The sequence below is a fragment of the Elephantulus edwardii genome, unplaced genomic scaffold (genome assembly GCF_000299155.1).
Source record: "Elephantulus edwardii isolate Elephantulus edwardi_28Jun2011 unplaced genomic scaffold, EleEdw1.0 scaffold00045, whole genome shotgun sequence".
NCBI lineage: Eukaryota > Metazoa > Chordata > Mammalia > Macroscelidea > Macroscelididae > Elephantulus > Elephantulus edwardii.
This window is the reverse complement of record NW_006399795.1, coordinates 18,157,711-18,185,013: the sequence shown is the minus strand read 5'-3', so window position 1 is coordinate 18,185,013 and position 27,303 is coordinate 18,157,711. Positions and strand designations below refer to the sequence as shown.

The 27,303-nt window shown below is 50.3% G+C and overlaps 1 protein-coding gene across 1 annotated transcript; it reads left to right on the top strand.

Annotated features, from left to right (window-relative positions):
• Nucleotides 1-4,002: 4,002 nt before the first annotated feature.
• On the top strand, nt 4,003-26,531 carry UPF1 (UPF1 regulator of nonsense transcripts homolog (yeast)). Its single transcript, XM_006885872.1, has 23 exons — nt 4,003-4,227; nt 14,818-14,960; nt 16,324-16,413; nt 17,872-18,039; nt 18,251-18,431; nt 19,511-19,672; nt 20,063-20,147; nt 20,323-20,421; nt 20,772-20,880; nt 20,963-21,122; nt 21,200-21,318; nt 21,459-21,623; nt 21,713-21,827; nt 22,377-22,520; nt 22,682-22,895; nt 23,005-23,122; nt 23,298-23,454; nt 23,860-24,002; nt 24,603-24,777; nt 24,903-24,984; nt 25,840-26,001; nt 26,098-26,315; nt 26,412-26,531. The coding sequence occupies exons 1-23, from the start codon at nt 4,003-4,005 to the stop codon at nt 26,529-26,531; spliced, it is 3,354 nt and encodes a 1,117-aa protein (XP_006885934.1).
• Nucleotides 26,532-27,303: the final 772 nt, after the last annotated feature.

The following is a 27,303-nucleotide window of genomic DNA, read 5'->3' as shown; positions in this document are numbered from 1 at the left end:
TGGGTGTGTCAGAGGCAGTGGGGTTGGCGCAGGATAGAGTAGGGTTTAGGGCTGGTGTGCATAGGGTCGCTATGAGTCGAAAACGACTCGACGGCACATAACAGCAACAACAATAACAACAAAGCAACACGTACATAGTATGTGAGACAACGCTTTATCACATTTGCCTCCAAGGAGCATTCTTGCTGCACCTTCTCTAAGACATGTCTGTTTGTTCTTTTGGGAGTCCATGGGATACTTAGTACTCTATCTCAAACCCCAGCTCAAAATTCTTTTTATGATTCACTGTCCAACTCTCAGATGCATAGTAAGTGATTGAAAAGACCATCAGGCACACCTTAGTTCTCAAACTAACATCATTGCTGTTCAATAATTTGGAACAGTCCCTGACTGCAGATTTTCCTCGTGTAGTAAGTATTCTGATTTTCTGACTGCTGGTACCAACGGTGTTGAGTGTGGATCCAAGTAAGATGAAGTTGCTGACAGTTCCCATCTTTTCTCCATCTGTTTGACATACTTTGGGCATGTTGCAAGGAGGGACTGGTCCTTGGAGATGGACATTATGTTTGGGAGAGTGGAGGGGTGGCGAAGGAGAGGAAGACCTTCAATGAGATGGATCGATTCTGTGACTGGAGTGGTGGGAATGAGTGCATTTGAGATGATGAGGTTGGCATAGGATAGAATGGCGTTTAGAGCTCTAATACATAGGGTCACTATGAGTCACAAGCAACTCGATGGCACATAACAACAACAACATCATGATATTGCCCATTGGTCCAGTGGTGAGAGATTTTTTTAATTTTTTTTTTAAATTTTTTATTCTTGACATTTGAAATGTAATCTATATTGAAAGATGCAATCTTTGATCTTCTGCAGCAAGTGCTTCAAGTTCTCCTTACTTTAAGCAGGCAAGGTGGTGTCATCTGTATAACATAGGTTATTAATGAGTAGCATTTGGGCTGTCACTGTTGTTAGGTGTTGCTGACTCAACTATCCCTTATATTGACCCCATGAACAACAGATTGGAACCCTGTCCTATCTTGCAACATCCTCATGATTTCCAACAAGCTCAAGTCCATTGTTGCAGTCAGTGAGGGGATCTTTCTCTGACCCTCCATCTGTCCCAGCATCATGTCTTTTACCAAGGACTGGTGCTTCCTGATAACATGCTCAAAGTATGCAAGACAAAGAGGAATGCACATTATTGCATTCAAAACTGAAAACTGAAGCTGCAAATGATTTAATCCTATTTGGATCCTCAATCAACACTACAGGTTCCAGCAGTTAGGACATCAGCAAACGTATTGCTTTGGGCAAGTCCACTGTCAGGGACCTCTCCAAAATACTGCAGAGCAAATGATGTCAGTTTAAAGACTAAGGTGTGCTCATTCAGGCAACCATCTTTTCAGTCACTTGCTAAGCATCAGAGAGCTGGACAATGAATAAGGATTATAGACGAAAATTTGATGCATTTGAGTCATGGTGTTGGAGAAAAGATCTGAATATCCCGTGGACTGCCGAAAGAACAAACAGATAAGTCTTAGAAAAGGTGCAGCCAGAGTGTTCCTTGTAGGCAAGGATGGTGAAGCTTCTCTCAGACTTTGGACATGCTTCTAGGAGAGACTATTCTTTGGAAGAGGATATTATGCTTGGAAAGGTGGAGGTCAGTGAATGAGAAGAAGAAGATACAACCCCCATGACATGATTGACACAGTGACTGGAGCAATAGGCTCAAGTGTATCAGGATAGCACAGGACAGGGCAGAATTCAGGTCTGTTTTTCCCAAGGTTGCTATGAGTCATATTCAACCCGGCACCTAACAATAACCAACAACAACTAATCTATTAGGGAGCCCAAGTGGCAAAGTCCAGAAGAAGCTGTATTGCTAACCCAAAGGTGGCACCTCTCTGCTGGTTCTAATCCACCAGTAAAGTGGGAGAAAGATCTCCTCCTAAGTGATCTACAGGAAGCTCTGAAAACTTAATTGCCCCTGAAAACCCACTGGAGGGACAGCTATGGGTCAGTTCTGACTTCACAGCACACAACAAGTGGTAGCCTAAGTAGGTAAAGAGTTGTGATGCCAACCCAAAGGCAGGAAGTTTGAATGCACCAGTTGCCCTAGGAGAGAAAGACTGGCAATCTCTCCTATGATTTACATCTTCTAAAAACCCACTGGAAGGTCAGGTATGAGCCAATGACTTTTAAGGAATGGCGTCAGGATTGGAGGACTACTCATCAACAACCTTGTTATGCAGATAACACAACCCTGCTTGCTGAAACTGAGGATGACATGAAGTGTTTGCGGCAGAAGATCAAGGACTACAGCCTTCAATATGGATTGGAGGTCCACATGAAGAAAACAAAGGTTCTCACCACTGCGCCAATCGGCAGCTTCAAGACAGACAGAGAAGAAACTGAGATTGTTAATAACCTCAGCTTGCTTGGTTCCACAATCAACACTCTTGGCACCAGCAGTCAGGAAATCAAAAGATGAATTGCATTGGGAAAGACTGCTGTCAGGGACCTCTCTAGAGTACTGAAGAGCAATGATCTCAGTCTGGAGACTAAGGTACACCTGATACAGGCCATGGTCTTCGCAATTACCTGCTATGTATCAGAGAGCTAGACAATAACTAAGGATGACAGAACAAAGATTGATGCCTTTGAGTTGTGGTGCTGCATAAGTGTTGAACACACTGTGGACTGCCAGGAGAATAAACAGGTTGTTCTGGAGATGGTGAAACCAAGCTGCTCTCTCGAGGCAAGGATTTTGAAGCTCCATTTCACAAGTTTTGGGCGCATGGGCAAGAAGGACCAGTCCTTGGAGAAGGACATCACACTTGGACGGGTGGAGGGATAGCACATAGTGGAAGACCCATGATGAGATGGACTGGCTTAGTGACCGGAGAAATGAGTGTAGGTCTGAGACAGTGAGATTGGCTCAGGATAGGGCAGGGTTCACAGCTAATGAGTCGCAGGCTACTCAATGGCACATAACAACAATGGAAATAACTAACATAAGGCAGTTCAGGGGGGTCTAGTGGTAAAATGTTGCACTGCAATTTCAAAGGCACAAGATTTGGAACTACCAGCTCTCCTCTCCTCCGATTAAAGCCTCTGAAAACTCACTGGAAGGTCAGCTACGGGTCGATTCTAACTCAACAGTACTCAACAACAATGGAAATGACAAGGGAGCTCTGGTCGCCTAAAATCAGTTGCAATCCTGAGGAACGTGATTCAAAACCACCAGTTGCTCCAAGGGAGAAAGATAGGAAAGTGAGATTTAAAGTCTCTGAAAACCCGCTGGTGGATCAGCTATGAGTCGGGTCTGACTCTACAGCACATCACAAAAACAAAGGGATTACAAGTGTAAGGGAGCCTTCTGCAGCACCTACAGACAACCTTTCCGTGGGCCAAGTCCCGTGCTAAAAGCTGTGTGAACTAGGCACCCTTTCAATCGGGAGCCCCCTTCGCAGTCCATGCCCCCAATTTACAGATGAGAATGCTGAGGTTAAGGAGCTTTTCCTGACCGTGGGGAGACCTCGATCGTGTCCGGCACGGGAGCCCATCTATGCAGCGACATTCGGCAGCAGCGCACTCGCCCAGCAGGTGGGGGCGGACCCCACTCCTCCTCGGCCACAGAGATGGCAGTTGAAAGCCCCGCCCCTGACGCATGCGCAATACCCGTCGCGTATTTCCGTTCGGTTCCGGGCGTCGGGCGCGGTTGGCGGCGTCTGCGAGGTGCACGCGCGCTTGCGCCGGCGTCGGGCTCGCACACGCGCACTTGGCGGCGGTGGCGGTTCCTGCCGGGCTCGAGCGGCGGAGGCGGCGGCGGCGGCAAAGCGGCGCGGCGGCGGCTCTCGGCCCAGCTCTCGGCAGCGGTTGGTTCGTTCCACAGCGGGGCGCGGCGTTGAAGGAGCCTGAGGCCTGCGGCCTAAGCTTCGGCGCGGCAGCGGGCTCGAGTGCGGGCGGAGCGGCCAGGCCCGCGGCTCCGGAGGCGCCATGAGCGTGGAGGCGTACGGGCCCAGCTCGCAGACGCTCACCTTTCTGGACACAGAGGAGGCCGAGCTGCTGGGCGCCGACACACAAGGCTCTGAGTTCGAGTTCACCGACTTTACCCTCCCCAGCCAGACTCAGACACCCCCGGGCGGCCCCGGAGGACCCGGGGCGGGCGGCGCTGGAGGCCCGGGCGGCGCAGGCGCTGCGGCCGGACAACTCGACGCGCAGGTAAGCGGCGCATGGCGGGCCGGAAGCGGGCAGCCGTGGCCCCGGCGCCCTGCCCCTCTCCGACCTCACGGTCTTCCCCAGCTCCCTGCTCTGAACGGGCCTGGGGTCACCGACGTGGCCAGAATTCTTCCGCCGTTCTCCTCCCCCTTCTCCGTGAACCGGTCTGGGTCTCCGGCCGTGCGTCCACTCGGATAGACCTTGGGTTTTTCTCTCCGGACTTTCCCTGATAATCTCCCGGCCCGGCCCGAGGTGGACTGTCCCGGGCCCCGTGCTTCCCGAGGACACCCTCCCCCCTGCCTGGGCACCCCCTGACTTGCCCCGAGTCCGCACTCTGGACAGGTCTAGGGGAGACTTGTCCTAGTGCGCCCCTCGAACTTGTCCTGGCCCTCCTCGGCGGATCCCCCACTTCCAGCCTGTTCTGGGCTCCTCTGAATGGCTCTGCACTAACTTGCTCCTTCGGGTGGATCTGGGGTGACCTGCCTCGGGGTCCCACCCGCCTTGTGCGTGAGTTCCCTTTGGCGTGCTCTGTATGTTCTCCAACCTACCCGACTTTCTCCTTCCGAACAGCTCTGGGGTGAATCTCCCCAGTTACCGCCTCGCCAGTTGGCCGCCCTCCCCCTACCTGTGGCCACCAGCACCTGGACAGACACCCTCTCTTCCCACCCACCAAGCTGCAGGTTCACATTTCCCCAGCCCTGGACACTGACTGTGGGGTTCCCTGGAGTAGAAAAGGCATTTTTGCCTCTGATTGAAAGCACCGTGCTTGTTTGCTGTTAAGATTATTCAAGAGGCCGGTTGCAGTTTTGTTTTTCCTTCTTGCGTTGCCTGTTGCTGAAACCGACCTGTTACATAACTTCACAGGCCTGCCGTGGAAAAGTTGGGTTCGAGTTTTCCTTCTGCAGGAGAGTAGCGTTGTCCATTTTATTTCAGTGGGCCTGTCCTATTGGAAACTTTTTTTTTCTCTTTAGCGATGTGTTTTAACGAAGGGCACTTTGACGTTTTGCCTTTGGATTGTGAGCAGTACCAGGTGTAGGTACTGGCCTGGAAGGCTGGGTGGACTGAAGTCTTGGGAATGCCACCTTCACCATCCTCATCTTCAGCTCCATCCCTCCCCTTCACCAGCATGCACCTATTCTCACAGCCCCCTTCAGGTTTTTTCCTGATTCTCACAGCCAGAGAAGGGTTCAAGTCTTAACCTTTGTCAGGTGCTCACTTGGCAAGGATGGACAGCTGGGCCTTGGGGAGCCACCGTGTGCTCAACTCAAAGGAGGGGGGGGGGGCTCCTATTCTAGTCAGTGAGTCACTCCGTGGGTAGACCACCCACTTGGGCTTTCTTTTAGCTCCCAGGAGCAGCTGAACATATTTGACTCATGCTAACCCCAGAGTCCTTAAAATAGGTTTGATGGGAGGGGCTTTGGCGAGAACAGGTGTGCAAAAATTTGTGTTTTTCACTTTGTTTTATGTTCCATCATAGAGGCAAGTTGGTAGGAGGTTTGCCTGGAGAATTGAGTGGGAACCTCAATTTCTGAAGCTGAAAAGTGGTGGAAGTAGGTAGAGTTGTTACTTTTCAGGTTTTCAGGAGTCTAAACTCAAGTATGAGCCAGGTAGAGTGCTAGCTTTGTCTGCTGCCTTGGTCCTCAGCAGGCCAGATAAAGAGCTTAATGTGTCGCCCTAGAGGCCCCCCCCAGTGACTGTGAAAGACAGTAGTTTTACTTCAAATCCCTTTTTAACACAGGCTGATAGGAAACAGCAAACTCGATTGCCTCAAACTCCCAAAAGGAACTCTGGGAGTTCCTTTTGTGTTAGGCGTGTCTTAAATTGAAGTAGTCTATTTCTTTTCATGCACCTGAGCACTGAGCTGTGTGAAATGAGAGCTTTAAAACACTCTGCCAGAGATAAACACTGCAGCTGAGCTTGAAGGTGTTCTGTTGACATGAAAACTTTTTTCTTTTGTGACATTTAATTAACCTTGATGACATAATCACTTTTATTTCATTGCAAATGTGTCCCCACCCACCTGTGATCTGACTTTTTGTTTGTCTTTGGGAAAGGGGTGGGACTTCAGTTTGGGCTTCTGGAGAACAGCCTGCATTTGGGGGCAAGAGAGTGATGATACAAGTCGTCTGTGGAACTATGTGACTTCCAAAATTGCTTGGAAAGGCAACTCTTCAACTTTTGATTATTCACATATCATGCAGTTTGCCCCTTTAAAGTGTACAATTTGGTGCCTTTTGGTTCATTCACAGACCTTTGCATCCACAGTTGTGCAGCTGCAATCAATTTTAGTTTATTTTCCCCAAAGGAAACCCCCTACTCATGAGCAGATACTCTCCATTCCCCTTCCCTATAACCCCTGACAACTTCTAATCTTTTTTTCTCTGGTTTTGCTTGATCTAGACAGACATTGCATGTAAATGGAGTCAGATACTGGTCTTTTGTGTCTAGGTTATTTCACTGAGAATATCTCTTTGAAGATTCATCTGTATTGTAACAGGCATTACAACTTCATTCTTTTTTATGATTGAATGATACTCCATTGTGTGGTTGGGGCAAACTGTTTAATAATTCATCTGACGAATGCTTGAGTTTTCCACCTTTTAGCTCTTGTGAATAGTGCTGCTGTGGATATGCATGTCTTTGTATGGATTTGCATTTTCCTTTTTTGGTGGGTTAATTCCTGGGAGCAGAATTGTGGTGGCTCTGTGTTTAACTGTTGAAGCTGCTTTCCAGTATGCAGTCACTTTTGACATCTGTCTTGTCTATAGCACTTTTTTTTAGTTTATTTTATTTTAAAGCTGGTCCGAGACAGGAGGTGTGTGCTAGCTATGATGCCAAAGGTGATTCCAGCTGAACTTTCAGGTTGGTTCAAGTAACACACATTTTCTTGTTTTTAAAATGAAACTGATATTTATCAAAGCCCCTGAGACTTTGGAGTTGAAAAGTACAGACAGCTCTGCCAGGTGTCTTAAAATGGAGAAGGGAAAGGATTCTTTTCTGAGTGACTCTTCCTGGCCCACCCCCTGCAAGGTTTAAGAGAGAACTTTGCGGGGGGTGGAGGGTGGGGGGACGGGGAGAGGGGTGCAACAGTGAATGAATGGAATTCCAAAATCTCTGTAGATGTTCATTGAAATGAAAAATAAAGAAATTAAATAAAAAAAAATAAAAAAGAACTTTGCAGTCCTTTGTGTAGTTGCTCCTCTCACAGACCTTTCTACCCACTTGATCAGACATTTCCTCTTGATTGTTGTCTACAAACGAGGGAGTTCTGAAAATCTGGGCCTTTGACACACTACCCAACTGAAAAAGAGGATACACAGAACAGCACAAGAGTTTTTGAGTGATCACACCACAAAGAAACAACATGTGTGTTTATAATGAGTGTATTCCCTTTGATTCCATTTATTGAAAATTAAAGTGAGGAAGGCCAGGAGGAGACTTTGGGGTGATATACAAGTTTAGTGTCTTGATTGTGATTTATTGGTTGTTAGTGTGCTCTGTCATGTGTCAACTTTAACAACATACCTGTCAAAAATAAAACCACTGTACTAGGCACACGTGTCGGGCCTTTCTGTTCAACTTCGGTGTTTTACTATTAGGGCATCCCAAAGGAGATGCATAGAACACGTAGGTTGGTGGCAGGACTGTGAATGTTTTCTTAGGCAGCCATGCACCTGCCTGGACCTAAAAGTCCCACACCCAGGTATTTGCCTGAGCGACATGGGAGCATCTGTGAGGACCAGAACTTGGTGCTATCACCTTGTGGTGTACTTCCACCTGGGACATCAGAGTGGGTGAGAAAGGATGGGCACCTGCTGGGAGAGGTCTGTGGGTGAGGACATACTTGGAGATAGGCGCACGGCTGTCTATACCTTCTGTTGCTGAGATGCAGGGTGTCATGGTTTGTCCTGTTGCCTGGACTAGGGATGGCTGGCCATGTCCCTCTACCCTTTGCAAAACAACACTTGACTGCTATGGGTGTCCCATGCTCAGTTCCATTGTAATTAAGAGGGCTGTTTCTCTTAGGAAAGGCAGCACCTCTCCTGTCCACATCCTGAGCTACAGTGGATCTCTGCCCAGGGCCATGATCCTGGCCACCCTCAGAATGTGTGTTCAGCCTTTCTGCACTCCTGACCTTCCAGAGTGAGCAGGGCTAGAATGTTCCCACCCCCAACCCCACCTCTCCACTAGGAGTGGGCTTAGCGTGGTCTGGTGCCCAGCAGTGGTGAGCTGGCCATGTGAGCGGCGTTTTCCACGCTGGCTCAGAGCATCCAGCACAGCTGACTTAAGTGCGTCTTAAGAAAATGTGAGATGAAATGCCGGTAGCCTTGCAGTCCCTCTTGGGAGTCTGTTTGCTCAGCACTTTTGTCCCCTTACTGAGGTTCCTGGGGTTGTTTCCAAACTGCTGGGATTCTGTAGTGAGGAGGAAGAGGAAGGATTTGAGCCATTGTGTGATGAGAGGAAGAGTTAACACAAATGTTAATATAATGATGTAAGTATTAACGTTAGTCCATGTGTTAGATCTATTTTTGGTTTAATATCGTGCAGTTTTCCCTTCAGTAGTTACCAGGCGTTTTCTGGGTCTTGAGTGTGCTAAAGGACAGTATTGATGGGATACCTCACTTGCTTCCTCTGTCCAGAGCATATTGAGATCCTTTCACTGCCTGGTGCAAGTAGCTGGAATGTCAGCCCACGTAGATAGAACACCTTAATTCTTAATTCATCATGGCCACCTAACCCCTGTGTGCCAGGCCTGGGGTTGGTTTCTGAGACTGGAGCTGAGTCTGACCTCTGGAATTTGTGCTGCGCTAGCCTGCACTCCTGGCTTTCCAGGATGAGCAGGGCTGAAAAAAATCTGCCCATTGGGCCCTCACCTCTTTACCAGGAGCAAAGGCTGTGGACTCTTGAACTAGGCAATAACATTAGAGGAATAATCATGGTGGGGGAGCAAGGGACAAACTTGAGGGAGTCTTTGGAGGAAGATGGGGAGATGGGAATGACAGTGCAGAATCATGAGTAGTAAAGACCCAGGGTTTTGCTGAGGGATCTTGTCAGCCCTGGTCACTCTCCCAGCAACTTGAATCATAAAGGGGTGGATTGTGGTTGTCACCTGACAGCCACCAACAGGTCTCAAGACCTTGTTGGTGTGAGGCCTGATGGCCTTCATTGACCTTAGTTGCTCAGTCAATAGATTGGTAGTGGTTCCAACAACTTGTTTGACTTCATAGCTGCCAGGCCATATGGGTACTGCTTGGGGCTATGCTGGCATTAAGGCAGACATCCTGGTCTGGTTAGAACATGCTGTCAGTCACTCTATCAGTCCTAGAACTCCCAACGTACGACTCTCAGGATGGACAGAGGCCATCAGCGAGCAGTCTCAGTCCTTATTGTGGATCATTTTGGTAAGTTTTTTTAACCTATATGGAGTCAGTGAACTCTCTTTTTTCTCGGTCATCCCTCCCCTCCCACTGGTTGGAATCTCCATGGGTAACAACTTTGTTTTGACCTCAGAAAACAGCCTGCTATCTACCTATGCTCAAATGATTTTTGACAAGGAGACAAAATCAGTTAAGTGGAGAAATAACAGCCCTTTTAACAAATGGAAAACCATCTGTAGAAAACTCAAGCAAGATGCCCACCTCACACCATATACAAAAACCAACTCAAGGTGCATCAGGGACCTAGAAGTAAAACCAAAGACTATAAATTTCATTAGAGAAAAGCTTGGAAGAACTCTAGAAGCCCATATCCACAGTATGAACAGTCTCCCAAGGATAATAAAAACCCTACAACTAGGAGAAAACAAAATACATGAATGAGACCTTCTAAGAATCAAATCCCTATGCACATCAAGAAACTTTTCAAACAAGATGAAAAGTCACAGATTGAGAAAAAAAATACTTTGTAATGACATGTTTAATAAGGAACTCTCATACCTAAAATTTATAGAATGCTCCAGCAACTCAACAAGAAAAAGGTTAACAGCCCAGTCACAAAATGGGCAAAGAATATGAATAGATGCTTCAGCAAAGAAGACATTCAGGTGATAGACAAACACATGAAGAAATGTTCAAAATCCCTAGCTATCAGAGAAAGCAAATCAAAACAATTAAGAGATATCATCTCACCTGAGTAACAATAGCAAAGTTCAACAGAAAAGCATACAATAAATGCTAGTGAGATTGTGGAGAGATTAGAACCCTTATTCACTGCTGGTGGGAAAGTAAAATGGTGTAGCCACTATGGTAGATAGTTTGATGCTTTCTCAAAATGTTAGAGATATAAATACCATTTGACCCAGCAATTCCACTACTGGGAGTATACCCTAAAGATACCAGAACTGCCGCTCAAGCAGATACATACATACACGCCTATGTTTACTGCTGCTTTGTTCACAATAGCAAAGAGTTGGAAATAACCTAAGTACCCATCAACAAATGGATAGAGGACTTTATGCTGAGTGAAATACCTCAATCACAAAAGGACAAATACTGCAGAACACTTTTTTTTAAAGCAGGTCAGACAGGGAAGGTTGGAAGGAGAATAGGATAAGAGTGGATAGATAATGACCGTTGCACTGGAAAAGATGAAAGAAAGAAAAAATTGAATGAGGAAAACATTCAACAATGAGTGAAAGTCCAACAACTCTTGTGTTCATTAAAATCACAATTAAAGAGGGGGTGGGGGAGGGCAGCATTATGGTACCAAAAAAAAAAAAATCACAATTAAAATTTTATTTCAAAAAAACAAACCACACCAGCTTGGTGTGGATTTTCAGGATCATCTGACACGTGGCTCTGCTCTTTCCACTGTCGGGCAAGTGTTGCCTTGTTTGAGGTCCAAGCTTTTGACCAACCCCAGCCCCCACCTCAGCTGTCCCTTGAGGTGTTATGTCTCCAGGATTGAGCCCCATTCAGAGCTTGATCCAGAGGCCAGAGATGGCAGCGAGGGCTTTTAAAAGCTGACAATTTGAAAAGGGGTGCTTATGGGGCCTGAAACGAAAAGGGACTCCCTAATCCGTGCACAAAGCGAATGGAAGAGCTCCTAGTTAAGGTCTTCACTGGAGAGGGCCCTGCCACCATCACCCATTGTTCTCCCTTACCTTCCAGGAGGCCCCTGTGCACCTCAGTCCTCCCAGAAGTTTTCAGCAATCCCTTGCCAAGACATTTCAGGTCACTCCACACTCGGCAAGTGTCAGACATGAAGGCCAGGCCCATGGTGTTGCCAGCTGGAATCGTAAATGGTCACCCTCCTCTGTCAGAGTGTTTGAACATTGAAGCTTCACATAGGTCAAACTCACCGATTATCAGAGGAGAGGAAAGACATCACGGACCCCACATGGTGGTTTGCTGAGTTTTGGTTGAGAAAAGTCAGTGATGGTTATTGTTAGGTGCCATCAAGTAAAGATTCACAGCAACCCTAAGAACAACAGATCTAAACCTTGTCCTCTACCGTCATCATCCCTAACATACTTGAGCCCATTGCTGAAGTCATTACATGAGGACTTTGCTCTCTTTCACTGGGCTGCCTTCCACCATTCCCAGCATGATGTCCCTTTCCAAGGAGAAGTCTCCTAACAACATGCCCAAAACATGAGAGATGAAGCTTCACTCTGTGCTTTCTCCAAGACATACCTTGTTCTATTGACAATCCATGGAATATTACATACTCTCTCCAGCACCACAACTCAAAGGCTTCAGTGATTCTTCTATCATCCTTAGTCATTGTCCAACTCTCAGATGCATAGCAATTGATTAAAAAGACCGTGTTACTAGAACAGCTGAGGAAATGTCCGTGTCGTCGTCGTCCCCATCGTCCCGTCCCCCCCGCCGTGGTTCTCGGCATGGTTCTTTGAGTGTGACTGAGTAGTCTCCTGGGGAGGGGAGCTGTGGACCTCATCCCCCAAGCTGTCCCTAGATTGGCATTCTCTCCAGGTAGTTACTATACCCACAGGCAAGCTCCTTCTCTCATACTCCTTTTTTCTCTTTCTCTCATCTTTTCTATCTGTATTTTATTTATTTTGTTGTTGAGAAGGGAATTCTGGTGACCTAGTGGTTAAGTTTAGCTGCCAATTCAAAGAAAGGTAGGGCGTTCAAATCCACCAGCTCCTCCGCATGAGAAAGATGAGCAGTCTCCTCCTGTATGATTTTACAGCCTCTGAAAACCCACTCAAGGGTCAGCTATGAGTCGGTTCCAGCTCGACAGCACCACTTGTTGTTTTAACAATAACAGCTACCACCTATGTTTGATTTATTTTGTCGTTGAGAATATGCAAAGCAAAATATACACCAAATGAGTACTTTTTATGTCTATTATTTAATGGCATGAATTATTCTTGTAGTTGTGCAACCATTGATACCTCCTTTTCTGAGTTGTTTCATCATTAACAGTAATTTACTGCCCTCTAAGCAGCCTGTCTAATCTTTGAGTTACTGTTGTCAGAATACTTTTTAAGAGCATAAAACTTGTAGCAGGTGCTTTTCACTAATCATTCTAAGAAGACATAAGGGAATATTTTTTTACTAAGTCTTAACACTTAGAGCAATAGTTTCAGAAGTCACACCTTTTTTTTGTTTGTTGTTTGGTTCGGTTCTTGTTGGCGTTTTGGTTTTTTTTTTTACATTTTCCTGCCTGTTCCTCCCCCCAGTTCACAAAAATTATTTTATTGTTAATACAGTAACAATAAGTTATTGTAAGTCCACAGTCCACTTTACTATGCACTTTTTTCCCTCTGGAATTTTGTTGTGGAAGTAATACTTAATCACATATTCCTTTTAAATAGTTCTCTCCCTCTTCTGTTTCAATGCCGTGTATATTATCTATCCCCTCTTGTCCCCCAACCCCGAAGTCAGTTCCGTTTTACAACAGTGGCCCTATGCAGTATTTGTCCTTTTGTGACTGAGATATTTCACTCAGCATAATGTCCTCCAGGGTCACCCATTTTGTATAATATTTCATGATCTCCTTGTTTTCAGTGCAGCTGCTCTGTCTATTCATTTGTTGGTAGGCACTTGGGTTATTTCCAACTCTTTGCTATTGTGAACAAAGCAGCAGTAAACATGGGTGTGCATATTTCTACTTGAGTGGCAGTTATGTTCTCTTTAGGTGTATTCCCAGTAGTGGAATTGCTGGGTCAAATGGTATCTCTATTTGCAACTTTTTGAGAAAGCACCAAATTGTCTTCCAAAGTGGTTGCACCATTTTACACTCCCACCAACATTGAATAAGGGTTCTAGTTTCTCCACAACCTTGTCAGCATTTGTTGTTTGCACACACTTTAAAAAAAAAGTTATGTGGTAAAATAAATGACAGAGTCAGCCCCATATCCAAGTATTTGTGTCAGGGAGAGATGTGTGCCAGTTTCATGGAGGCCCCTGGGCTGTGTATAGGCTCTGGCCTGGGGGAGCCCTGGTTGCGTCAAAAGGCCAAGGATGGTGAATCACAGGGCCTGATGGGTTTAGACAGAATATCTGTGTGACTACTGGTGTGGGTGCTCTTATTGTGGGGAGCATCTATAGAGTTCCCAGGTACACTTAGAGGGTGTGGAGCTGGTAGACTTTTGGGAAACACCCAGAGGGCTTGGGAACTCCCAGCACATGCCGTAGTATGGAGGGCATGGAAAGCAGGGAAGACCCACTTGTTGGTAACAGGTGGGGAGAGGGCCGTGTCTGGACATCCATTGTGAGGAGCAGGGATGTAGAAAGGGGCCCTCCTACTCTGCCTACTGCCGTGTCACCAGCATACTACAGACCTTTCATGTGCTAGGCACTGTCCCCAGTGTTTTCATTGTCACTCATTACAGCTCCTAAAGTCAAATGGATTTCTAAATTACTGTTTGTGTTAAAGCCGCTCAGAGGGTGGAAACTACAACCCAGTGCAGAGTTGGCTAGTGCAAGTCTGTGCTTAAGAGAACGTGCGTGTGCACACCCACACTCCTGCCCCCACCCTGGCTGGCATCAGTGAGGGGTACTCAGTGGGCTGAAGTGCAACCATTTCTATGTAGATACCATCCTTGACCCAACCACAGCCTGTATTTGTGCCCTTCTCTTACCCTCACCTTCCTCATGCTCTATGGTGCCTGGGGCTAGCATCTGTCACTGTGCCGGGCACATTGGGGCAACCCCAACAGCAAAGGGTTGAGTGATGAGCAGTGATTATGACAGTTAAGCCTGGCACATAGTCTTCTTGCAGTTTTCCTGGCTATTGCCTTCCTGCACAAAGTGTTAAAGTGGCATATGTGGCCTATGTAGGCACCTAGCATCGAATCTAACAGGTGCCACACATCCCCAAGGTTACAGGTGGAATGTTTGGGTGTGTTGTGGAAGCAAAGCATTTCCCTCCCATCTTTGGGCCATGACTATGACACACAGCCCTGCAGTCAGCGTGAAGGTGCAGGTTGGAGTTAGCCCTGCCAGGCACCTGTGCTCCTTGGCTGACTGGCGGCAGCTGCTGGAAGAGCATGGTAAACCAGTTGAGGCTTTTGAGGCAAGAAGCCGCCTGAGCTCCCAGGAGAGGCACACCTTGGTGGGGAAGGCTGTGTGATGCTGAGTTCTCATCCACATCCTGACTTAATAATGCCTCCTGTTGTTACAGGTGGGTGGACCGGAGAGCATTCTGCAGAATGGGGCTGTGGATGACAGTGTAGCCAAGACTAGCCAGCTGCTAGCTGAACTGAACTTTGAGGAGGATGAGGAGGACACCTACTATACCAAGGACCTCCCGGTCCATGCCTGCAGGTAAGCCGGCTGTCTTGGACTGGGTGAGCCCTGCCTGAGGCCAGCTACATGCCCTGAGGTAGTCCGTGGACCGTACTTGGGGAATAGGTGTCCTTGGGGGTAAGAAGGTACCTGGGCTGTGGCACACACATATTTCTAATACTGGGTGAGAAATGGGTCTGCTGCACTCCACGGACAGTCACAGATGATAGCGAGGCATCCCCACCTTCCTGGGCCCCCTTGCTCCCCAAAAAGTATCATCTGTTTGGTGATCCTAGATGTGTTAGGCAGAGATTGTCCGTAAAGGAAGTTCCACCTCTGATATGGTCAAGATTCCAGAAAAAGTGGACTAGTTTGTGACTATGCCATCCTTTTGACTAAATTTGGCAAGCAAGTTTCATTCTCACACTGGATGGTTTTTTGTTAAACCCAGGTAAGGAAACTGAGGCAGAACTTGGCTCAGGGCACCTCCTTAGGCTACTTAGGCCTGGAGGAGCCAGACTTCAGGTTTGGCCCCCAGCACTTAGATAGAGCCTTGTGGAGGCTCCTACTCTGTTCTGGCCCTTTCACAGTGCACATGCTTCACACTAAGATTTGTCCTCCTGCCCTGTACATAGTACCTTATCTTAGTGATAAGGCAGGTAATAAAGTTCTGCCTGAGAATAAGAGAGAGAAAAACAAACACACACACCCTCCCCTCCCCTCCCCTCTCTCTCTCTCTCTCTCTCTCACACACACCTTCCTTTTTCTTTTTACTTCTTCCTCTTGCTTCTTTCCCCCTCCTCCTCTCTCTCTCTCTCTCTCTCACACACACACACACACCCCCCTCCTCCTCTTCTCCGCCTTGGCAGAAGGGACAGGAAGCTGATTCCATCTCCAGTTGGTCTTAACCCTTTCTAAAGCTGACCCTGCCTCCAGTGCCTGTGCAGGAGACAGGGGTTGGTTTTTAGGAAAAAGGGGTGTGAGGGGTGTTCTCTCCCAGGGGCCTGTTCCACTTACAATCTAAGGAATAACCAGCACTCTCCTGGGAGCACAGTGCCCTCTGTTGGTGCTGGCCAGAGATGGCAGTTGTGACCATCCATTGCTTAGTGCTTTGGGACCAGGCTATCCCAGTTCCTGAGCCAAGCAAGAGGAAGATGGTCTAAACTACTTGGGGACATCCAGCCTGGTCCTGTGGGTGGTGTCCTCATGGCACCCCATGTTTCCCCTACATTTCTGAGTTTGGAAAGCTTGTGCATTTCACGCAGTTGATTTTGTTATTGGGATGGTTGAGTTTGAGTATGTGTTTAATGAAAAACTTAAAAATGTTGTAAAAGGAAGGAATTTTACATCCTGCCAAATTAGAACCAGAAGGTACTCAGCTCTGCTGCGTTTGCCCCCTCAGTTACTGTGGGATCCATGACCCTGCGTGCGTGGTCTACTGCAACACCAGCAAGAAGTGGTTCTGCAACGGGCGTGGGAACACCTCCGGCAGGTCAGTACCAGCTGCCCAGTCCATGTTTAAGCTAGGGAGACATCAGAGTGGGGTCAGAATCCAGAGTCAGAGACCTGGGCTCTTTCTCCTCAGTGACTGACTTAATGTAAACCAGATGGTGGTGTGTGAATGTCTTGATGCATTTACCAAACTTGATTTAGTCTCTGTGGTTGTTTTTATTATGCGAGGAGGGTTGACTTAACTTTTGGTCTCCATTTTTATTTGTATTTTTCTGGGCAGTGAGCTCCTGGCACACCCACTCATCTTCATTATGGTGAAGCCAGTGTCGCTGTCTGGGAGGACATTCCTGAGAGGCAGCCTGCCACATTCAGGCCCTTTTCAGCCAGGCCCCAGGTCATGTGGAACTGAATGTGGTTCTGAGACTAAGCTCTAGGCTCCCTGGGGGCTGGTCAGGAGTACCTGGGCCGTGGTCCTCTGTTGTTGAGAGGAACAAGGAAGAGTTAATCTGTTGTGCTCAGAGCGGTATTCTGAGTGAGGAAATGGCTAGGTCCTCTGTCACTGAGGGTAGGGAAATAAACTCTGTTTTCAGCAAGGACAAGATCTTCTGGGGCCCTCAGAGTATGTGAGGGAAGAGCATCTTCAGGGCAACCAAAACATATTTGTGCCCATTTCTAGAATAGTCTAGGTGATGGAGGTTTTGCTGTGTTTACATACATTTCCCCTCCATCAGGAAAGCTATCAAATTAAACCCCAAACTAGTACCCTCCACTTGTGTCGATAGCAGTGAGCAGAGGACTAGTGACTCGGTCACCAGCCTATAACAGTGCTAGGCGGCTTCAGGCTCTAGGGGAGCTGCAAGCAGCTGGAGGAAGGTATGGGAAAGAATGAGGGGACTATGAGCTGGAGAAGCTTAGGAACGGGGTGTCCAGTAGATGTGCCAAGGTGGCCTCATCCTGGAGTCTGCTTGTTTTGAACAAGACTGGATCCCCAAGGTGACTGGCTAGAGCAGAGGAGACTCTGTGACTTGGGCTGGCCAAGCCTGTGGTTTGGATCAGTAGCCTTGTAGTAGACCAGCAAGGAAGAAGTTCCGTCCTTCAGGAAGGACTGGCTAGTCACCTGCGTTGTACTATCCTGGAGTTTACAGTGTGTGGGGTTATCACGTGTCCTACCAGTAGCAGAGCAGGACTTCAAGAAGTGACCTCACAGGTAACCAGAGCAGAGCAGGAAAGAGTGAGGAGGAAACAGCTATGGCCTCAGCAGTTGTTGGCTCAGGCCCGATGATCTTGCTTTTGAAACACAGGAGCTGTATGAGGCATAGAATTAGTTCCCTTAGAAAGGGTTACAGTTAGGTGTGTTTGCACTCGATGGCAGACCATTCTGAGGAGGCGTATGCCTCTGGACATGCCAGCTAAACACCTAACAGGCCTTGAGCCTCCCTAGAGCCTAGACACAGAGGAAGCCATAACAAGAGTGTAACCATGTATCCTCTGGCTATAGTCACATCGTCAACCACCTCGTGAGGGCAAAGTGCAAGGAGGTGACACTGCACAAGGATGGGCCACTGGGTGAGACGGTGCTCGAGTGCTACAACTGCGGCTGCCGCAATGTCTTCTTGCTCGGCTTTATCCCTGCCAAGGCGGACTCGGTCGTGGTGCTGCTGTGCAGGTGTGAGCTGGCATCCTGGGGTGGGGTGGGGTAGACGTGCTGGACCGTGGGGCTCAAGAGTTGCATTGTAGAGGCAGGAAGTGCGCTGCTGAGAGCTGGGAGGTGAGATGATCCCTGTGAAATGCAGCTCAGTAGGAGAGGTGGGCCTCTGGCTCCCATAGGCCAACCCCTACTTCGCCCAGCTGACCCCCTGTTCCCTGGGCCCTCGCAGGCAGCCATGTGCCAGCCAGAGCAGCCTGAAGGACATCAACTGGGACAGCTCCCAGTGGCAGCCACTGATCCAGGACCGCTGCTTCCTCTCCTGGCTGGTGAAGATCCCCTCAGAGCAGGAGCAGCTGCGGGCACGGCAGATCACTGCACAGCAGATCAATAAACTGGAGGAGCTCTGGAAGGTAGGCTGTCAGGTTCTGGGAGGAGCTGGAGGGTGAGACTCCTCGAGGGACCATCCTGAAGATGAGGTCATGGAGCATTCGAGAGAAGATCTGAATCTTTGGGTAAAAGAAAACTAGAGCATTTGAGGTGTTTCTTACTCTGCTGAGTGTGGGTGGAAGGCAGGAGGAAGGGTGAGGAGAGGCTGAGGGCTCTGGCCCAGCAGACCACACAGGCTGTCTGAGTGTGCCCCAAGTCCTTGTCAGCGTGTGACGGGTGAGGACTGTAGAGCCATCTCAAAATGGATCCTTAGAGAGGTTGACGTACAAGGAAATTAGACACCCAGGCCACGGACCACATCCCTGTGGAATGAATCCCAGTTGAGTCTGAGTCTCACAGCCTGGCTGAATAAAAAAAAAGTCTTGATAACCAGTAGTGTATTGGTGTGGGTGCCGCTGAGTCGGAACCAACTCCTAGCGTACCCTCTGTAGAGGTTTTTTAGTAAATCGCATAGGAGGAGATTGCTTATCTTCTTCCCATGGACTGCCTTTGGGATTGCAGCACAGCTTCTTAGCAATAGACCACTAGAGCTTCCTAACTAGTCTAGAAACTTGAAATATTAATGAGGTACCAATTTAATTAGAAATCGTAAATGCAAATTTATTTCCATTTGGAATTTGAGGTGTTGTCTTGTCCTAATCAGGCAAAGTGAACACTGAGGGATGCTGTGCCTCCCCGAGGTCAGAAAAGGGTCAGGGAAACTTTTTCTTGACCACTCTCTGCAGTCTCCTGAGCGGGCAAAGAGGGATAGCAGAGTCCAAGTGCTTGTCTTCGGCACAGATGCAGGGATGTCGGTTGGTTCTCTGGGCCCCAGAAGCAAGAACCCCCCACCTGTATATCCCTGCTGGTGGGATCAGAGCGGTGGCCTGGCAGGAGTCTGAGCCTAGGCCTGGGGAGATGTCTGGTACCAGGACTCCCCTTGCTACATAAATCTAAGCACCATTAGCTGAAAGCTTGTGCCATCACACTCCTGGCACTCTCTCCCTGGTGGCCCATATCTGCATCATGAGAGCAGAGGGGGTGATGCGATGTTCTCCCGCAGGAGAACCCATCAGCTACTCTGGAGGACCTGGAGAAGCCAGGGGTAGACGAGGAACCTCAGCACGTGCTGCTGCGTTATGAGGACGCCTACCAGTACCAGAATATCTTTGGGCCACTGGTCAAGCTGGAGGCTGACTATGACAAGAAGCTCAAAGAATCCCAGGTGAGATGTTGGCAGAGCATGGGTGGGGGTGTCCAGGGGAAATGTCAGCTGGAGCCCCTCTGCCTTCGTGTGATGGGTTGGTGAGAGATACACATCCCGTGGATGCCTGCTCCCTGTGGCACACTGCCTTTAGGACACGGCCCTCCACGCCCAGTGTGTCCTAACTACCCACTTCCCTTCTCTCTCCTACTAGCATGGACAGCAGGGTCGTTCTGGCTCGTCTGGGCTGCTAACCCCTTTCCTCCCAGGGTTCCAGTTGCCAATGTGCGCTCACCCTCCAGTGTCCAGTTCGGGTTCTGGCACTCCCTCAGGGCCTCGGTGGGCACTGCTCTGGGAGTGACAGGCGTGTGGGTGTGGTGCTGACACAACTCTTGTTTTCCATGTGCTCAGACTCAAGATAACATCACGGTCAGGTGGGACCTGGGCCTTAACAAGAAGAGAATCGCCTACTTCACTTTGCCCAAGACTGACTCTGGTAATGAGGATTTAGTCATAATTTGGTTAAGAGGTGATTTTAAGTTTTAAAATATTTGGACCATAGTAGCATAAATTCCCCTCTCCTTGTAAAGTGCCCTCAATTTCACCTTCCCTTTGACTGGGGCCACAGCATGGTGAAAGTGCTGACCTCTCACTGTCTTTTTCCCGTTAAGATATGCGGCTCATGCAGGGTGATGAGATCTGTCTGCGCTACAAGGGGGACCTGGCACCCCTGTGGAAAGGAATTGGCCACGTCATCAAGGTCCCTGATAGTATCCTTCACACTGGGAGCACAGGAGGTGGGCAGGCAGGTGGGGATATCTATCTGGGGAGGAATGGGTCTGTTCTTGCTTTGTGCCTTGGGAGCCTGGCAGCTGTGGGGGGGGCCACAGCCTCCTCTCTTGCCTTTTTCATGAGTACATGAGGTTTGGCATGCAGGTTCATAATTCTTGAGCTATGACCTCCAGAGTGTTGACTGGAGGCTGAGAGCCCCAGGCACAGTCTTAGCACTCAGAGGCTGAGCATGAGACTCACATACTCATTCAAGAGAGGAAGCTCAGAATGCATGGTGAACAGAACTAAGTCCACTTTCCGAGGTTGCCCCCTTAACTCAAGCACACAGACTATGGTGACGAGATTGCAATCGAGCTGCGGAGTAGTGTGGGTGCCCCGGTCGAGGTGACCCACAACTTCCAGGTGGACTTTGTGTGGAAATCAACGTCGTTTGATAGGTGCGTCTCACCCATCCTCTGGGTGTGGGCTGGCCCCTCCCGGGCCCCAGCCATGTGTGCTCACTTGGGCCTCTCCTCCCAGGATGCAGAGTGCGCTGAAGACGTTTGCAGTGGACGAGACCTCTGTGTCCGGTTACATCTACCACAAACTGCTAGGCCATGAGGTGGAGGATGTCATCATCAAATGCCAGCTGCCCAAGCGCTTCACAGCCCAGGGGCTCCCCGACCTCAACCACTCCCAGGTCTGTGCCCACCACAGAAGACCTGTCCTCATTAGCTTGTGGGGCGGGCACCTGCCTGACATCTTATGTGTTTGAAGGTTTATGCTGTGAAGACTGTGCTGCAGAGACCTTTGAGCCTGATCCAGGGGCCACCAGGCACTGGCAAGACTGTGACCTCAGCCACTATTGTCTACCACCTGGCACGACAAGGCAATGGGTAGGTACAGGCCCTGGATGGGTAGCTGGGTCTGTAGGTACACTGGGTCTCAGTGACTCTGGAATAGGCCATGGCCTGCACCATGGGGTGGGGACATGATATCCCAGGTCTGAACTCAGAACTGTCGACTTGTTTTGCAGGCCTGTGCTGGTGTGTGCTCCGAGCAACATTGCTGTGGACCAGCTGACAGAGAAGATCCACCAGACCGGGCTGAAGGTGGTGAGGCTCTGTGCCAAGAGTCGTGAAGCCATCGACTCACCTGTGTCTTTCCTGGCACTGCACAATCAGATCAGGAACATGGATAGGTATGTGGACGGTGGGCTGAGTGGGTGGCCTGCAGGGGTGGGGACTGTGAAGCTGCCCACACCTTCACTCCTGGCTCCATGGCTCCTAGCATGCCGGAGCTGCAGAAGCTGCAGCAGCTCAAGGATGAGACTGGGGAGCTGTCATCTGCTGACGAGAAACGGTACCGGGCCCTGAAGCGCACTGCCGAGAGGGAGCTGCTCATGGTGAGTCCCCTGGCGCCACACCCCCGATTGTGTTTGGGATTTAGAGCAGGAATTTAAAATTAGGATATGTTTAAACACAGTCCTTGAGGGTGAAATCATGATGCTTGTAAACCTTTCTCATAAGTACGTGTTGACACATTCGGTCAGTTTAGAGAGGAGGGCTTTAATACTCTTCATTTATTCTGTCTTCAAACAACTTGAGGTGACTTGTTGCTTGGATGATGTGGTTTGTTGCTGGGACCACGAGAGCCTGATAGGGCTTAAGGTTGGATCTGGAATGTTCTCTCAAAGAGCAAAGCTCTAGTAGCAGCTCCTACAGGCAATGGGATCTGCTTGTACCAGGAGTGGCATGTGCCACTATGGAAAGGGGCCCTAGGAGCTGCTTTCCCCACTGCATTGAGAAGCATTGGTAACAACAGCAGTTCGAGTACCCTAGTAGCCACAGGACTAGGACCTAGCTACCAGCCTCAGTTTGCTGCCCTCCTCATTGGGACCTGGAAGCTGCAGGTGAGCAGAGGGCAGTGAGGGACACTTCTGTTTTCTGTTCAGAATGCGGACGTCATTTGCTGCACGTGTGTGGGTGCAGGTGACCCTCGGCTGGCCAAGATGCAGTTCCGCTCCATACTCATTGACGAGAGCACACAGGCCACCGAGCCCGAGTGCATGGTGCCCGTGGTTCTCGGCGCCAAGCAGGTGAGCCATTGTAGTTTGAAATTTCTCCAGGTGGGTTTGTTAGTGGAATGTTTTGGGTTTCTAGCTGAGCAGGGTAGAGCAAAGGGCTTGGAAGCCACTGCTTGTGGAGGGCCTGTGAGGAGTGATCATGCATGAGCTACTCACTTTGTCTCCCTTGTCAGTTGATCCTCGTGGGAGACCACTGCCAGCTGGGCCCCGTGGTGATGTGCAAGAAGGCAGCCAAGGCTGGCCTATCACAGTCCCTGTTTGAGCGGCTTGTGGTGCTGGGCATCCGGCCCATCCGCCTGCAGGTGCAGTACCGGATGCACCCTGCACTCAGTGCCTTCCCCTCCAACATCTTCTATGAGGGCTCGTTGCAAAACGGTGTCACCGCAGGTGAGAGCTGGTCCTCCCCACTTAGACCGGCATCAGCTGTCATAGCCAGAGCACAATGAAATGGGCACCTGTGGTGCACCTCTGACGTGTGGACTTGCTCCCCCGACAGCGGATCGTGTGAAGAAGGGCTTTGATTTCCAATGGCCCCAGCCAGACAAGCCTATGTTTTTCTACGTGACCCAGGGCCAGGAAGAGATTGCCAGCTCTGGCACCTCCTACCTGAATAGGTGAGCAAGCACAGCCCCCCCACCGCCCCAGTCTCCTCACCCCATCCTGCTTTACCTGCATCCCCACCTTGAGCTCTGAGCCCTGAGTGTGTGCCCATGCTGGCACCCCCAGCTCAGACCTTGGGCTCTGAAGGAAGAGGGATTAGAACAGATCCTTGAGGATGTGGTTTCCTAGGACGGAAGCAGCCAACGTGGAGAAGATCACAACCAAACTCTTGAAGGCAGGCGCCAAGCCGGACCAGATCGGCATCATCACGCCCTACGAGGGCCAGCGCTCGTACCTGGTGCAGTACATGCAATTCAGTGGCTCTCTGCACACCAAGCTCTACCAGGTAGGCCGCTGGGATGCCTGCAGCAGGACCTGGGCTAGGTTCTGCTTCAGGATTTGGGGACCCCTGTGAGCCACTGTGCAGTGACCCACCCATTGGTGGTGTTTGCTCCTTGGTGGTATTAGCTTTTCTGTGGTGAGCCAAGTGAGTGTTTATTAAGAGGGAAACAGGTGACTGTTTCAGATATCACAGCAAAGGCCAGGGCAGGATGCTGAGGTGGAAATAATGCACCGTGGAGCTGGGGTGGGAGGGGTACAAGCCTCTCCTTGCTGTGCCTATAGGAGGTCTGTGGGCAGCATTCTGTGTCCTTTGGACCCCAGGCCCACTGTGTTATTTGGTGGCTTGTCCTGGATCGTTTGAGTCTGTCTGGGGTTAGGATACTGGTAGCCGATGGTTGTGTCCTGTTAGGAGGTGGAGATCGCCAGCGTGGATGCATTCCAAGGGCGGGAGAAAGACTTCATCATCCTCTCTTGTGTGCGTGCCAACGAGCACCAGGGCATCGGCTTCCTCAACGACCCGCGGCGCCTCAACGTGGCCCTGACGAGGGCAAGGTACAGAACGCAAAGGCCCCCCAGGCCTGCAAAGTCACAGGGTGGGAATAAGGTTCTTGAGTCTACATTCTTGGAGGGGAAGGGGCACTATCCCTTGGCATCTGGTACTCTAAAAGTCTCAACCAGATGTATCTTCTATCCACTATTGTTGGCTGGGGCACACAGGCTCCAGAGGATTTTAACCAGAGAGGAAGAGCAGCCATCCCCAAGTCAAGTCACTGCCACGTGCTCTTTGTGGACCTTGGCCGGTGTCTCTGCAGGGCTCTTGCCTGAGATGTGATTACAGCACCTTTCCTGGAGGAGGGCTAGTTCTTGTCCTACCTGCTCTTTGTTTCTGGAAGTTACTCTTTTGATGTAAGACGATTGATTACTGAGACCAGAGCACGTTTTGCTGGGATGCTTGCTCACTCCAGCACCTAGAACTGGCCGCGTCCTGCAATGGTACCTCCCTTTCCAGGTCACAGCAGTGTCCCCTCAGGAATCTGTCATCCAGATATCTGCCTTCTGCCCCCCACAACATTCAAGTGTGGCTGTCATCCTTGGGTGGGGGTCACCATGGCTGGTGGGTCCCTGAGCTCACCCTGTCTTGTCCACATGCAGGTACGGGGTCATCATTGTTGGCAACCCAAAGGCTCTGTCCAAGCAGCCACTGTGGAACCACCTGCTCAACTACTACAAGGAGCAGAAGGTGCTGGTGGAGGGGCCGCTGAACAACCTGCGGGAGAGCCTCATGCAGTTCAGCAAGCCACGGAAGCTGGTCAACACCATCAACCCGGTAAGCAGGCAGCCAGAGCCCAGCACTGGACGGCCCAGTAGGCCTCAGTCCTCTGGACCATTCTTGTCCCCAGTGGCTCTTGTTGAGGGGTCGGCAAATTCCTCATTGGTGTGTCTCCTCTGCAGGGTGCCCGTTTCATGACCACCGCCATGTACGACGCCCGGGAGGCCATCATCCCAGGGTCAGTCTACGACCGCAGCAGCCAGGGTGAGTCAGCAGGGGCCCTTCTGCCCCACCCCCTGCCCTGATCGTGCCCTTCGCCCTAAATCAGCAGAGCTTTCCTCCCAGAGAGGGCCTAGCCAGTGTTCCTCTGCCATCAGGTCACTGGTAGGTGACATAAGTCTTTCTTGGGCTAAAACCCACTCTCAGGGATTCCTCACCTCCATGTGATTGTTCCTATAGCCTGACGTGATCTGAGTGTATCTGTGGACTGAAGGCCCTCACCTCATATCCTTCCCACCTCCTACCACCTCCACCTTGTTTCCCATGCGGTGAGGCAAGACCGGAGGGTGTTCCCTAAACACCCAGGGCCTCCCTCCTCCATGTTGGCTGCAGTGTGATCCCAAGTTATCTGGGCTTCCTTCTACTACGGCCAAGAGCCATACTTCCATGTCCACATCTTCCTTCCTGCTTGGCAGCTTCCCTCATGCTCCCCTCCCTACCTCCCCAACAGTGGTCTCTTCACATTTGAGGAATTCCCCAGGATGGGTCTTGTTCCTGGAGCAGCTCTGGTTTGCCTATGGGAAATGGGGGCAGACCCAGAATCCCCTAGGCAGTGAACTGAGACTTCTTGCTCATTTATCACTGGGAGTGGTGTTGTGTGAGTGCAAGACTCGCCAAAGGAATGACTTTATTTCCTTCTTGCCTTTTAATTCTGAGTGTGGGTTGGGTTTCAAGTAGGCCCCCAGGCACTTTGATGTAGACAAGACATGCTGAGTGAGGCAGCACCTCTAGTTGTAGAGCAGAGTTGATAAAAGATGCCCCACTGCAGGGGCTGTAGGGGCTTTCTTAGCTCATGTGAGTGCAACGTGGGCACCTGACCCTGCTGCTTTATGTCCCCAGGCCGGCCCTCCAGCATGTACTTCCAGACCCACGACCAGATCGGCATGATCAGCGCCGGCCCCAGCCATGTGGCGGCCATGAACATCCCAATTCCCTTCAACCTGGTCATGCCACCCATGCCTCCACCTGGCTACTTTGGCCAGGCAAATGGCCCGGCTGCAGGTAGGTGTTTCTCCTCGCCACTCCTTCCCCTCCCAGAGGATGTCCAGAATTGTCTGAAGCACAGCACCTACTTTTCATCCTCCTCCTCTGTTCCAGGCCGGGGTGCCCCAAAAGGCAAGACTGGCCGTGGGGGACGCCAGAAGAACCGCTTTGGGCTTCCAGGGCCAAGCCAGACAACTCTGCCCAGCAGCCAGGCCAGCCAAGACGTGGTCTCACAACCCTTCTCGCAGGGCGCGCTGACCCAGGGCTATGTCTCCATGAGCCAGCCCTCACAGATGAGCCAGCCGGGCCTGTCACAGCCCGAGCTGTCCCAGGTGGGCCTAACCCTTGTCCAGACAGCCCACCTGTGGCAGTGGGAGAGTTTGACGTCCATGCTTCCCCACCAGGCTCACCCCCACTTTGTCTTACAGGACAGTTACCTCGGGGATGAGTTCAAGTCCCAGATTGACGTGGCGCTGTCGCAGGACTCCACGTACCAGGGAGAGCGGGCCTACCAGCATGGCGGGGTCCCTGGGCTGTCCCAGTATTAGAAGGCAAGCATGGGACACAGGAACGAGACCAGGTGGGAAGGCCCCAAGTCCCCACTCTACCACCATGGGGCTCCAGATGAGAGAGTCTGGTGTCCCCAACAGCTTGGGTGGGGTGGGTACTGAGGCTGTCACATCTCGGGCATCACGGAGGGGTGGATCCCGATCAGCTGTTGAGGTCCTGTCCAGGAATCCAGGTCTGGCCCCCAGGGCCCTGACGTTCTTTCCTTTTCTTGCAGGCGGCGGCAGAAAAGCTAAGCGACGTGGCTTAGTGCATCAGCATCTTATTCTGGGTAATAAAAAATAAAAATAAATGGATACCTGTTTTCCACTGCTAAAACTGAAGCACCACTGTGAGCAACAGGAGAGGGGAGAGGAGCAGCGAGGGAGAGGAGAGAAGGAGAGGAGAGGAGCAGCGAGGCCGCGCGCCACTGCCGGCCCCACGGCGAGGAGACAGAGAGAGTGCGGACGCCGCCAGCCGCCCAGCGGCCCAGCCCCAGGCCGCGCACACGGCTCTGGAGTGGGCGGGCGGGAGGAAGACCCTCAGCTCAGAGTAGCCCTTTCCTCTATTCTTTCTTTTGTTTTCTTCTGTCGAAAGGGGACTACGTTTTAGCAGGAGAAACTCCACACTTCGCGCAGAGCGGGCTCCATGGGGTGACGTGCGGTGAGCCTTGCCGTCTGCCGCCCGTGTTCTAAAAGGGTTTCGTTTGAAGAAATAGGGTGTTTGGGATTTTTGTTTCTTTTTTATTTTTAAAGATTCTTTTAAAGGAGTACT

Excerpts from the sequence above, each read along its gene's own strand:
- UPF1 (XM_006885872.1), top strand. The coding sequence starts at position 4,003 with ATGAGCGTGGAGGCGTACGGGCCCAGCTCGCAGACGCTCACCTTTCTG. Across the intron at positions 14,961-16,323 it reads CTCCCGGTCCATGCCTGCAG|TTACTGTGGGATCCATGACC; the intron begins GTAAGCCGGCTG and ends TTGCCCCCTCAG. Across the intron at positions 24,985-25,839 it reads CTACGACCGCAGCAGCCAGG|GCCGGCCCTCCAGCATGTAC; the intron begins GTGAGTCAGCAG and ends TTATGTCCCCAG.